The following is a 13,450-nucleotide window of genomic DNA, read 5'->3' as shown; positions in this document are numbered from 1 at the left end:
GGGAGATACAACACTGCAGGAAAACACCGGAGCTGATTTGCCATCTGGACCTCATATCAGACAGCTTGACATGTTCCTGGAGGACTCTACGCAGGGCAAAGTCTTCATGTTCACCCCCTCTTGGGAAACGGCATATTTAGCGCTAATTATGACACGCTGGGGTGAGGCTTGAACATCCAGAGCTTTGTCTGTTTGGAGAGGGCAGGGTTGGCACAAATCGAAGAGGCTCTCTTTCGGGGGGGTCACGAGGCCAATATTGATCTGACGGCATCTCGGAGAGGAGATGTATGGAAAGACATTTCCTTGAGCGGCTTGAGTGGCTTGAACTTTCTTCGACTAACTTGTTTGCAATGACAGATTTTCGCCCGCCGAAGGTTACGGCACCGCCGGTCTCTGGTAGTGCGGGAATTGGCTGTAGATTTTTTTGAAAACGAATCACGAATGAGACAAAATGCCTGCACCGTCGGCCGCGTTGCCAGAGCTTTTATTTAAAATGAATGGCTTGCGGTGATTTCGTCGCTGCAATTCGTGGTCAGCGCGAACGGCCCCTTTAGCGCAACAAAGTTTGGCACTCAGAGTCAGCCAAATAAGCTGAGACTTTCTGATTAAAAACTAAAATTCAGCTTTGCACTCACAAATGACATTTTTAAACATAATCCGATCCCGCTTTAAATTAAGCGGCCTTAATACCCGTGTACCTACATAGTAGACGTGTGTGTAGTATGTAACCACAGTGTAAGTATCTACAGCTCTAATATATCTGTAACAACCCGCTGAACGGTACAAATGTGTAACAGGACATTGGTAACAATGCTTTTTTTACTCGTGTAATAGGAATTATACTATATTACTCTTATACAATATGTAATTGGGAGAGTAATTGGAACAAGAAGAGGTTTAGGGTAGGTTTAAGGATATGTACCAATGTGTAACTACACTGTAGTTACATACATACACATCGTTACACACGTTACTATGCAAGTGCACCGGTATCAGGGCCAATTAAAATAAAGTGGGACAAAAGGCAGCGCTGGTAAGCATGAACGACTACTTACCTTAATTACGTTGGCGTCGATAGCCTTGTGGTTATAAATATAACTTCCAAAGCAATCTCAATTATTCCAATTGTTTTTAAATTAAAGCTTAATTTTCCTTAATTACAGTCGTTTCGTTTTCATTTTAATGTACAAATGAGCTACACGAGATGTTCAACAAGTGAAAAACAAACCCAGCCTTTGCTTTTGCAGTAAAATCCATATCCTTAAATAAAGTATTAATTATAAATGCATCAAAAATGAACAAAGCTGATCGATACTAATTTCCATTTGACAAATGTATATTTCTCACCATCGATTTTGACAACGTTCTCGCTGAAATCACACAGTTTGGTTACAAAATGTCATTGTTAAATTAAAATGCAGAAGCATATAAATAAAAGACAGCATCCGAGGACTGAGGGGCCTGATGGAACGGGAACAAATCTTAAAGCTTCACCTTTGAAAAGTAGGACTTTATATTCTTTATATTCAGATCTTGACATTTCCTTACACGCGCTCCTATAAAACGTGACTACATATATACACTCAAACATTTCAAACAGCGTTGGCATAGTCAATTGAGATCACGAGTTATGTTTAAATGACTCAGAATAACAGCATGTGGTTTATTACTGTTATGAAGGGCAGGTAAACTCGAGAATCTCTTCAAATAAAACTGTACAGAGAAGTTTGCAGAAACGCCAAGCATAACAAATCCAGTATTAGGCAGCAAAGATAAAGGTTTGAACTTTTATTTCGTTATTCCGATACACAAATTTTCCAAGGATGTACATTAAATAATAAAGGGAAGGGCAAGTCCTGTTTTAAATCCGAAGGGTGTATTAACAAAGTTTGTAGTTTATGTATAAGTCCACGCAAACGTCAGACGACGCCGAGCGATTCGTCGAAGGCTGGATAACTTTCATTGGTATGTTCCACCGAAGGCTTCCGAAATAAACCTGACAAATGTATCCAAGCGCGTTAAAGAACAAAGTGAGGCATCCAAATGTGTTTTAGTAAAATATGCATCTGAGGCATCTGTCCCGTCTGTCTCTCAGATGTCCGTTTTGCAGAGTCTGACTGAAGAATATCCACCACAATCCATTAAAGAAAGCGCTGAAAGCATGAGTGGTATCATGAGAACAAAGCTTGATGCGACTGATGAAATGCAGGTAGGCACTAATCCTCTGCCAGTGGATTATTTTGGGGAACAAAACGGTCCCTTCAGTGTATGGTGGGTATGTCTCCGATCCAGGCTCCAGGTAACGGTCTGGGACATGTGTATTCATTCTGCGGGGGAACAAACAAGACGTAAGACGATCACCGCGAACCATAACACGAGGGTCAGGTTAGTACTGAAACAGGGGTCAATGACACTGTTTTTTTATGCATTTATTTTTCCATAAACGCAAGCCATACGTATAACAACTTTTTCTATAATAAACGTGTATAAAAGAGCAGAAATTCTTAGAATAAAGAACAAAAACATAAGAACATGTTGCCCTGTATCACCCTTGAGGCGATATGTGTCATTTTTACATGCGCATACACATTTATAATAATACCTGTAAAAGTAAAACGTGTACAAATTGTACATATGTTATTAATATATAGATGGAAGATTATTTTATAAGGTATATATGGTGTATTTTATATATATATGTGTGTGTGTGTGTTATTATATAAAATTATTCCAAATTCTAATAGGTTTCACTTGTTTTACTTCATATGATAATTTACTGTATTTAATATAGAGAAATTAATTACATTCTTTTTACAAAATTGGTTCACTGCTTATTAATACTTGACATGGTGTGACATTCAAACAGACGAGAAAACAAAAAAGGAAAAAAGAAAACCTAATAGATACTTCATTGAAAACCTTGAAAAATAACGGTTTGTAGGACACTCAACAAAAAGCCTTTTCTCTGACGGTTGCACAACGCGATATTTGTTCACTTTTCTATGTAGTAAATGCAAAAATGACAGATGCAAATGCGAGCATGTCAGTGCCACATGAATCCAGTGACTGCAAAAAAAAACCACATTTCTAAAATCATTTTCTGTATCTTATTTGTCATTGACCCACCGAATAAAATGTTAATTAATGATCAATCTGATTACAGAAAAGATTATACAGCAGACACGCCGATTCGGCCGCATGCGATTTTAGTGTAAAACGAAACGCTCATGCGTGGCCAAAAAAAAAAACGAGTTTGTGAAGCAGTGCTGGATGATTTGTCTGCTATCAGTTAAGGGGAAAAAAAAAAAATCGAAATATGGCAGCACATTGTGTGCCATCTTTGTTAAGATGTTAATTAGAGTTGAGACGACTGAATTTACTCAGCTCAAGTGACCTTGCTGTCATGAGCACTTTGTCTTAAATGGATTAAACAAACCACAGCGAATACTAATTAGCCATATGTATTGAGCTCAATCATCATTATCTCAATTATCCCCAAGTTCAACTAAGGTTCTTTCAGAAACCATGGGAATAACAGCCACTGTCCAATGAGTCAACCTGAAGACATCTTTTCATACAAAGTTTCAAGTAATTAAAATGAATACTGTTTTTCTGAGAATAACCATGAAATCCTTCTCGCTTTTATATGTGTGTGTGTGTGTGTGTGTAAAACACACAGTGAATGGCACAAGGGAAAGTTGCTGTAACTTTCTAATGGACCCCATACACATTTTTTTTACAGAAATGTGCAGTCTGCTAAAGATCTCATTTTGCGAGCCACGGGGGGGAAAAAAAAAAGCCGTACACACGTAAACAGTGACCACTTAAATGTTTTCTGAACTGAGAAATGGGACAGTTTCTGCACACACTGCGCAAGTGGCAGATTCTTCAGGAGGAAGCTCTCGGAAAGACCGGAATTCTGCAAAAGTAAGGGAATCTGCTTTTTAGTTATGAAGACATGTTTTGTGTTTAACACCTCAGAAAACTAAAAATGGCAGCTTTTTACCACCATTGCGAGACTACGTTTGAGCCGCCTGAGGAGGAGCTTTGATTTTCTTGTAGTCAAACTGGCTGACACAAGCTGTACCCTAGACTTACAATTGAAATGAAATTCTATTGAGGCTGCAAGTGTTTTCAGCGAGTTCTTTCGCTGACATACAACACAGCCTGTGTGCAGGGCTCTATATGCAGCCGCTGAAAATGACTTAGGTGTGTATGTGGAAAATTACTGAGTAAAATTCGTGGATTGATATAATGTCATCAAAACTCCGTAATTCATCTGACCTTAAATGCAAATTATGTTTCAACCGTGCGTTCTCCTCCATTAAAAACGGCATCCAGTATGTACGCCCCAATGTAAAATTAAAGCATACTGTGTGAATATTAATTGGGTCATGCAGATGTTGCTGGGTAACCTTCTGAGAGTGTCCAGTAACGCATTAAATATTCATGAGCATACGTATTTGTTAGTTAGTGAGGGGATTTGCAAACACCTGAAAATGTCAGATCTACCACAGAATGTAAAATATCTATCTATCTATCTATCTATCTATCTATCTATCTATCTATCTCTCTATCTATCTGTCTATCCATCCATCCATCCATCCTTCCTCAGATATTTTTACATGGATGGCCCTGTAATACACAGAATGAAGAATCCTTACAGAAAAAGCAAGCACTTCAAGACACTCAAGACAAAGCTGGGAGCAGATGCACACTCTAGAATGCTAAAAACAGACTTAGCATAATAGGTGATGTTTATTTCCTTGTGCTGAAATCAGCATCCGATTAGCAACCTCTGAGCTTGACCTTTAACTTCAGAAGGCTTGCAATGCAACATAAATGGCATATCCGTCATTGGCTCTGTTCGGAAAAAATGATATAAGGAATAACTGACTACAGACTGCTGAATTTTACAAAAAAAATCATCCTTGCTTGGTCATTGTGGGTTTTGGTTCTTTTGCTGCTGCAGGCTGTAATGACCCTTAAAACAACTTTAAAGCGGTACGGCACACCAATGTGCTTCAATTATATATAACAGCTGCAATATCCCCAAAAATAAATGCAGAAAAAAAATCTATATATTTTATTTAATTTAACAGTAAAATATTACCACACCAATTTATAATAACACTACTAATAACAATGATTATTTCTACATTCTTTAATAATTATTTATAGATAATAGATATTACTAATCACTAAGTTTTAAGTTTTGATATATTGACAGTAATACATTTACAAAATATCTTCACGGAACATGAACTTAACAGCCTAATGATTTTTGGAATAATTTTGACCCATACGATGTACTTTTGGCTAAGTCTTAAGGTTTTGTGCTCCAGGGTCATAATATTTTGTCTTATTATTGTGCCGCACAATGCAGCATCACTCATCAATAGATGAATCCTTACAGCTCTAACGCGTAGTATACATGCTTCGCACTGCAGAAGTAATAATAATAGAAGTATGGTAGCATGCGATCGGAAACGCATTTGCTGTTATGACAGCAGCCGCGGACACGATGACAGGGGAAACAGTGCAGTCCTGTCATTACTAACAACAGACCAGCCACCAATCAAAAATGACACGGCAAAAGATGCGATAAATCAGACGAGGTGAAAGACAGTTAAAGAGGTGAACGCGGCTGGCGAAACATTCCAACAAAGAGATGCACAGAAACCCCCCCCCGATGGTAAAGCCGACTTGACTAATTAGTGTGCTAATAAGTTTTGCCTGGCTGAACCCTCGGCACCTCCAATTATCACAACACACGCGACTTAAAGCCAAGTTAAATAATGGATGATCACTTAGACTTCCGCTTTATAGGCCAAGGTGATTGTCTTGATTTAGGAAAGTAAAATTAACCTCCTTTCCTCGTGGGCAGAGCGGTAATTAGATCATATTAGCGAGGTTTAATTAGGAGCAGAAATATGTAGTAATTAGTTTGCATTGCGTCAGGAGTATGAAGCGCTAAGTGAGACATATGTCAGATTAAACCTGTCAGTAAAACCACGCTGTTTTGCTACTAGTTTCCGGCCCAAGGCTCCAATTACCCCCACTGTGTCTGCCAAACAACAGGAGGTCAGCTGCTGCGCGCAGGGTCTCCTGCTTTCCTTTTTCGCATATCACATGAAAGAGTCAGCAAATGAGAGAAGTTTCAGACTGAGGAGAAAAGGTTGCCTTTGAAAAGTGCTCCAACCTTACAGTGAGCTGTGCTCTTGTTGAACTGACGCCTTTGAACTGAGGCTGGATGTGTGATCATCTGTTGGTTTCTCAGATAGATGTGTTTTTATGCATATGACTTGTCAAAATAACTTGAGGTGAATCTTGAGGTGAATCTTGAGCATCGTTTGAATAAAAGAGTCGGGTCGAGCCAGCAACGTTCAAAATGTTTAAATCAAGAGGTTAAACACTAAACGAGTAGGTAATAAATGTAACTAAGGTGCTGTTTTGTTAAATGTATAAATTGATATGGTCCAATAAATGGATAAAGTAATGCACAGCAATAGTGGTCTGTATATATTAGAAGTAAAACATTTTACATTATGCAATTGCCAAAATTGTTGGGCATTGTTGTTTTAGTATAGTTATATTGTTATTTTAAATGAGCTTTTTTATGATTATTTTAATTAGCTTTTTTTATCATTTTTGCTTCAAATTGATTAGTTTATTTAGCTTTTTGTCATTTTATTTTTTTTCTTTTACATTTCATAAGTTGATGTGTATTTGTCATTGTGATTGTTATTTATATAATTTTAGCCGATTTTAATTTCAACTTTGATTTAACTTACCAAGGCCACATTTCTCATTTGTATTTTAAAGCTTTTTAGCAATTTTTTTTGGTCATTTATTTTATTACTTTATTACTAACATTATTTTAGTATAGTTTAATTAACAATACCAAACCCAATTGGGTCTTGCATAAACATTCCTGAATTATTAGCTAGAATTACTGAAAGTTTTAACGGATTCATTTAATTCGTTCGTAAAAATGTAATGTAATGAAACGTTCCATAGAAACTGGAGAGCTACAGAATCAAAGTTTTAAATTGATTAATTGGAAATGATTCATAGAAGTGATTCAAACTGAATGTTTTGCCAATTAAGTTAAAAATCATAAAGCTAATCTAATTAAATTCTCTTTAGGTATTTAAAAATTTAATGAGTTTTGAAATGATTCTCAGAAGTGAATCAAAACTTATCGACTTTTCAGCTTTTTGGGCACGAAGTTCAAATCAGGAATCACTGAACTGATCTAATTTATCTCACCTCGAGAAACTTAACGTCCAAATCAAAACTGAACTAACATGATCCCAAGCGTTGCTTAATATACGACCAACAAAGTGACTGAGAACACATCCCGAATGTTTAGCCGATCGCTCGCAGCCCTAGTGTGTCTAGGAGGAAGAGGAAGTCCGTTCTGCTCTCGTGCCCTTGGACTCGTTCACTATCTAGAACAAATCACATTACACGGGGCATTTCCACCCTCCAATCTCTCTGATCCAAGGACAGCGGCGGTCTGTTTGAACCCTGGGGCTGTGTTTATTTATTTTTGCATTATTGAGCTCATTACTGCTGAGCCACATCTGAGCACCCGGACACATTATTCACCACAAGACAGATATCGCTAATCTTTCCGTCCCAATCTTGAGAAATGCAATATTGAAATTCAGTAGAGAGGGTTATTACAATAAGAACTGGACGCATTTTCTTCCACTAACAATAGCGATGCTAACAAGTTGCGGTATGTGTCACGGTTTCCATCAAATGCTACAGAAAGACCTTATTTTACAGTGATAGGGGATTTTCAAAAGCGTAATTACCCTACTTTCGAGATAACGTACAGACCAGTTTGCACTTTTACGCATTTTGCAAACTATTTTAGCTTGTTAAAGTATTGGGGACGGTATTTGTAACTCTTATTTTATCTACTCTTATTGTGAACTTATCTGAAAATGCTTTCTGAGAAAACGATCTCGTCTAGACTGATCGAAGGCCTTATCAAAAGCAATATTGGTAGCGCGTGTCAAAAAGAATAAAAGGCATGAAATCAGATTTCGAGAACATTCGCTTCGATTTTCTGAAGTAGACCCTTCAGATAAACATTAATGTGCTTTACAGTTGAGCAATTCCCGCTAATACGCGTACATAGTGTACAGTAATGACCCCCAACAGACCAGTGTCATACAGTCATGGAAAAAGTGTGGGTTATTTTCCCATTAGTCATTTCAACTGAATCATATTCGGTGTGAGAAGAGCTGGAAAAAACCCTATTTCATAAAAGTATCTCTGTCCCTTGTGGCACGATATGAAAAAGAGGCAGAGAGAGAGATTGTTTCATTTCGCCGGACTGCAGCCTCCATATGTGAAACATGCATTCGTGCGCCCACAGGCAATAAAAAAAGCACCTCTCCAACCATCTTTGCGCTGCTCATCAGCCTTCAATAATTCATGGATTTGTGAAAAATTTAATAGAAGGTAGCTTTATGAAATATGACTAATGATCTTTTTTTCCCCCCGACTAAAAAAAAAACTATACCCTAAAAGCCAATTTATGAAATTAGTAACTAAAAGATTAAGCTATATATAAATAAATACATGCCAGGGTATATATATCACAGTATAAACAAGATATTGTGGCCAAAAGGATTCACGATATCGGTATATCGCGATATCTATAGAAACCTTTGGAGACAAAAACTTTAGCAGTCAAATTGTTTTTTGATTTTTAACCCATGCAGCGAACAGGTTAACAGGTTAATGTAACATTTCCCATTCCATGATTAGTAAAATAATCGCACTTGGCTCTCTTTAAAAAGGCATAATCTGCAGGGAGACGTATATGTAGACGGTTCTCAGGTTCTCAGTTTGATATGTTTCTCTTATCGCTTCAAACGTTTGTTGTATTTGAACGTAAGTGGCCTGCGAAGCGGACATCAGGCTATCACGCCGTAATTCCAGTTCAAAGCAGAAGTATACGCTCCATTCAAAGGGCATTGAAAAGCTTGCGAGACGGGAATTTAAATTGTATTTATTCACAGAAATGAATGATGTCACACTCGTCAAATCTTTGAATGAATTTTCACCAAAACCGGTATATCATTACACCCAAAATGAACAAGACGTCGATATTTTCACGATTTGAGTATCGCGGTTATCGTCAATACCGCATATCGCAACCATTATTTATGCCATTTGTAATATCATACAAGGTTAAATAAAATGTTTTCTCTATCTTCCCAGGCTCAACTGCATTTAATAAAATTTACAATTAAATAAATACAAAGAAAAGACTTGCACCTCTAAGAAAAGTGACTACAGTGTAAAAAAAAAAAAAAAACCCAAACCCCAACTGCTTTGGTTACTTAGTTAAATAATATTCCACATTTTTCTAAAAAAAAAAAAAAAAAAAAAAAAAAAAGAAAGTTGTCCACAGTTCAGTACAAAGTACTTGGCTGAGGTCTCGTACAATGGGGCATGTGTTTGTTTGTAAAAACTGAATCTTTGCCATGAAAATGATGAACGGATCAGCTGATTTGTACTCTGTGCTCAAGACAAAAGCTGAAGAATAACAGTCTTTGACCTTTGAAGCCCTGCTGAGACTTTTACACAGTAGAGCATCCACTCCACACAATCTCAATTGCACTAAAGTAAACCCAAGGCCTCAGAGAATACACATATTTTTGTCTTTTCTCTGTATTCCATCCTCGCACATTCACTGAAGCTGTTTGGTAAAGATGTATTCCGTTAACTCATGGTCGGAAAGCGTAAACTATATAACCACAAACCAAGACATCAAAAATTCAACTGTGTTGCCATCAGATTTCACTGGCCTGTCCAAATAACGCAATAACAGAAGACGATAAAGAATTCAGTGATTAAATATGCTTCCTGTATTGGCCAAACACCGAGGCTCCACTCAACAAAGCTGAAATGCCCCGTTCGATTGGCACGTTGGGGCTAAAGCGTGCATCCTTCCATCTGTGTGCTCATCAAATGTTCTTAAGTTTAAATATTTCAACATGCCCAGAGTGAAAGCAGCTTGTCAATTTACTCATTTAGTTGTTTATTCTGCCACTGCAGTACATCAAGAGTATCTCTTTTCTCTCTTTCTCACAAATCGCTACATTCATTTTAAAGCTCTACCAAGAAGAAGAAAATCAGGCTTCCCGGTTGTCTTCGCCCGAGGACTGTAGATGGTTCCAGCTGGGGCTTTTAATAAAAGGCAAGACCTTTTGTACAATAAAATGTCAATCTGGGGCAAGCCTAGAGTCGTTTACAATGTACAAACAAGATGATTTAAGACTTTCACGCTTGGTTCACTGAAAGTAGAAAAGTATTTACGTCTGGCCTAATTTATTAAATTCATCCTACACATAATAATTTCCTACACCTGACTTACCACGTGGCCTAGTTTTGTATTTATTTTTGAAGGGACGTCTGTTTAAGGGTAGAAGGAGACACGAGTTTGAAAGACATGTTCTACTTCTCTCGTTACCTTTTAACTTGAAACTATTTTTACTCTTAAAAGTCCAGTCTACTAATAATCTCCACGAATGATTGATTAAACACATTAAGGGGGAATTTAAGGAGGTGCGAAAGGAAACGGGTGTTATAAGAATGGCTTTTAAAAACATAACAGACGTAAATCATAAAATTCGTAACATTTATAATGACGACTCATTTTGACATCTAGAGGCATTAAGTATTTAATGGACATTTTAGTCTGATGAGGCAATAAAAATCAATCGGCATATGTGCTGTATCTGCTTCATAATATGCAAAAAAAAGAAAAGAAAGAAAAGCTGGCTTACAGTAGAGACATGAATTATACAGCATGTCACTATTATCTCAAACTATAAGAGCCTATTATTGCTGTTTCTTATTATTAATCCTAAAATGTCTTTTGATTGCACCATTGTCGAGGAATGAATGACCTTTGAAAAATATGGTTTAAAGTGTAGCTGAGGTATACATCACTTCAGCGCAATCAGATATATTTCTTTGTATGTTTAGTTTGACTTGAGCACTGCTTCTGCACAATTAAAGTACATTAAGTACAAAATGAGTTGTTCCAATTTAGCAGTTTAAGCATACAGTACACTAGCATTTTTGTTAGGTACATAAATGCAGAAATGTACTTGTAATATACATGAAACAAACGTCATTTAAATACATTTGACATGTTTCTCTAGAGCACATAACTAGTTGTCTTAAACTGATCCTAATTTTTATTTTTGTTTTACCAAACTTAGCATGTGGCCTATTTTTTTTTTTTTTTTTTTGAAGAATAGTGGCATAGTCGCTCTCCCTTAAAGAGTTCTTGCTTAAAGTCCTCTTAGTCTTTTTATATTATTTATTTATTTAAAACTTCATAAGGCTATGCTAAAAATCAATTTTAATGACCAAAAAAAAAAAAATTCTAAACAGGCTCAACTGACTGAATGTTCAAACAACCGAATTTGTTGCAGAAGTGTTAGAATGTGACCTTTTTGTATACAACTTAATATTTAATGTGTTTTTTTTAGCTGTTCCTGAAATGCAGTTTATAATGCACTGTACTAACTATTAAACTATTTTAAAAACCGGAGCTGTGATTTTGCTAGTTGGTTTTCAAAGATTAAAGATGTTCAGAACCTTTAGTTTTTAGCAAAAAAATGTTTCTGTTCGGACTTGTCCTTATTGCTGACATAGCTGCATCTTTTTGTTCATGTGTTAAAGTCTGGCAGGATGTATTCAGTAGTCCATAATTTTGCGAAAAATATGTCAGTGTTCTTGCATGTTACTGAGTTGACAGTCTGCCAAGGACTGAATTAAAACACACAACAGATATGAAATACAGTGACTTCAGTACACCGCCTATAACATGAGTATTATAAGCAAGTATGTAATAGACTAGACAAATGTATCCATGGAGTAATTCAAAAATCATCCAAAGTCATCACCATAAATCTTAGAAGAAGATTTTGAATAGAGGCAATTGAATCTCATGGAGATATTCACTAAATATACAAAATATCGGCCGCTGACAAATGAAGGTTTTATTTATTTTTATCTTGGTGTGTTCATTTTCTTTGCTTGTCCATAAATTTCATCGTTAATCGTAAATCGTGAACCTGCAATTGGGTGAAAATGGAGTTTCAAGGCGTATATTTCCGGTGAGTCCATCTCAGTCTTCCTGCATCTAAATGTAACATTTCTTTAACTATTTCACCGAAATGTTATTAAATCATACAGGGGTCTAAAGAGCTGCTGACTCTATCCCCGAGATATCTGAAGCGTGTTTCCCCATCCACGTTGTGATTTTATTTTCGCACATTGAAAATTCAGAGCCAACATATCTGAATCGTACTAATGCATTCGGTGGGAAAGAAAGAGATGAATAAGCTCATTCAAGTCCAAAGAGCTGCCTGGGCTTTCATTCCTTCTCCCCTTCCTGCTCGCCACTGCAGATTCTATTACAGACCAAAAGCTTCAGCACACTGCGATACATGGGTACCGCTCATGATCAGCGCGTCTTACCGGCATCCACAGGGACAGCCTCCACAGCGCATGGCCTGAAATGAAAAGCTTTGAACCTGGCGCGGCAGCACTGTGCTCGCATAAGCAGAACGGACGTCTGCTTTTGTATTATTAAACATCGCGAAGAACCGGCACAATAACAAAAACAGAGGTTCTACCGAGACCATGAACCTGATCGGTCTAGTAAGTGATGCTGTTATATCTGAAGTATGTTTTCTGTCACACACACTTTGCTTTTTCATTGTTTTTCTTTTGGTAATCGTCAAAAGAGCTTTAATCGTAAGAATAAAAAGATATCATACTAAGCAAGCTTCTTTAAAAGTTTTACTTCTCTTGTTGAGGTTACAGTATGTTTATTATTGAGTCATAATGAGATGTATGAACGAAGACATTCAGCTCTAAGAGATGACTAAAATGATATCTGGGCTAAGAATTAAAAACTAAACGTAATAGAAAGTAAGCAGCAAAAAAATTGTACTTCTCAGAGTTGAAAACTCTAGTTATAAATAAATAAGTAAACAAAAATCGACAATTATAGGGAATAACATATTTTTGTAAACCACGTCAGGAGTTAACATCACCCTGACTCCCTTGACAAAAACCCAGCAGGATTCGACTTTTGGAAATAATTGTGAAAATAATGGTATGTGAAAAATGATTTATGATTCTTACACATTTTGCTCGGTAATGATCTTCATGATTGAATTAAATTAAACGTTTATGAATTTTAACGCCTTAATACAATCATTAAGTAACCAAGTAAACATCTGAAGTCAGGCCTATTAAGAGCTCCAAAAAAAAAGTGCACATTTGAAGCAAAACTAATAAATTTACACATTGACTTAATATTTTTTTTGACAGAATCATAATTTCTGTTCATTTCACACTTAATGGTGCGATCTGCTGAATTTAGTGTAGTGTTTTG

At 36.7% G+C, this 13,450-nt stretch overlaps 1 protein-coding gene across 3 annotated transcripts in view; it reads right to left on the bottom strand.

Moving 5' to 3' along the window:
- Nucleotides 1-1,207: 1,207 nt before the first annotated feature.
- lrrtm4l1 (leucine rich repeat transmembrane neuronal 4 like 1) overlaps nt 1,208-13,450 on the bottom strand; it is a 28,397-nt gene continuing 16,154 nt past the window's right edge. For all 3 annotated transcript variants that reach the window (XR_006251967.1, XM_043251164.1, XM_043251165.1), the window contains exon 3: nt 1,208-2,327. Coding sequence is in view for 2 of the 3 variants with exons in the window: in XM_043251164.1 (XP_043107099.1) it covers nt 2,262-2,327 (66 nt within the window). In the remaining variant the exon portion in view is untranslated. The remainder of the gene's footprint in view (nt 2,328-13,450) is intronic.

Source organism: Puntigrus tetrazona, chromosome 10 (assembly GCF_018831695.1).
Source record: "Puntigrus tetrazona isolate hp1 chromosome 10, ASM1883169v1, whole genome shotgun sequence".
Classification (NCBI taxonomy): Eukaryota; Metazoa; Chordata; class Actinopteri; order Cypriniformes; family Cyprinidae; genus Puntigrus; species Puntigrus tetrazona.
This window is presented reverse-complemented; position numbering and strand designations above follow the sequence as displayed.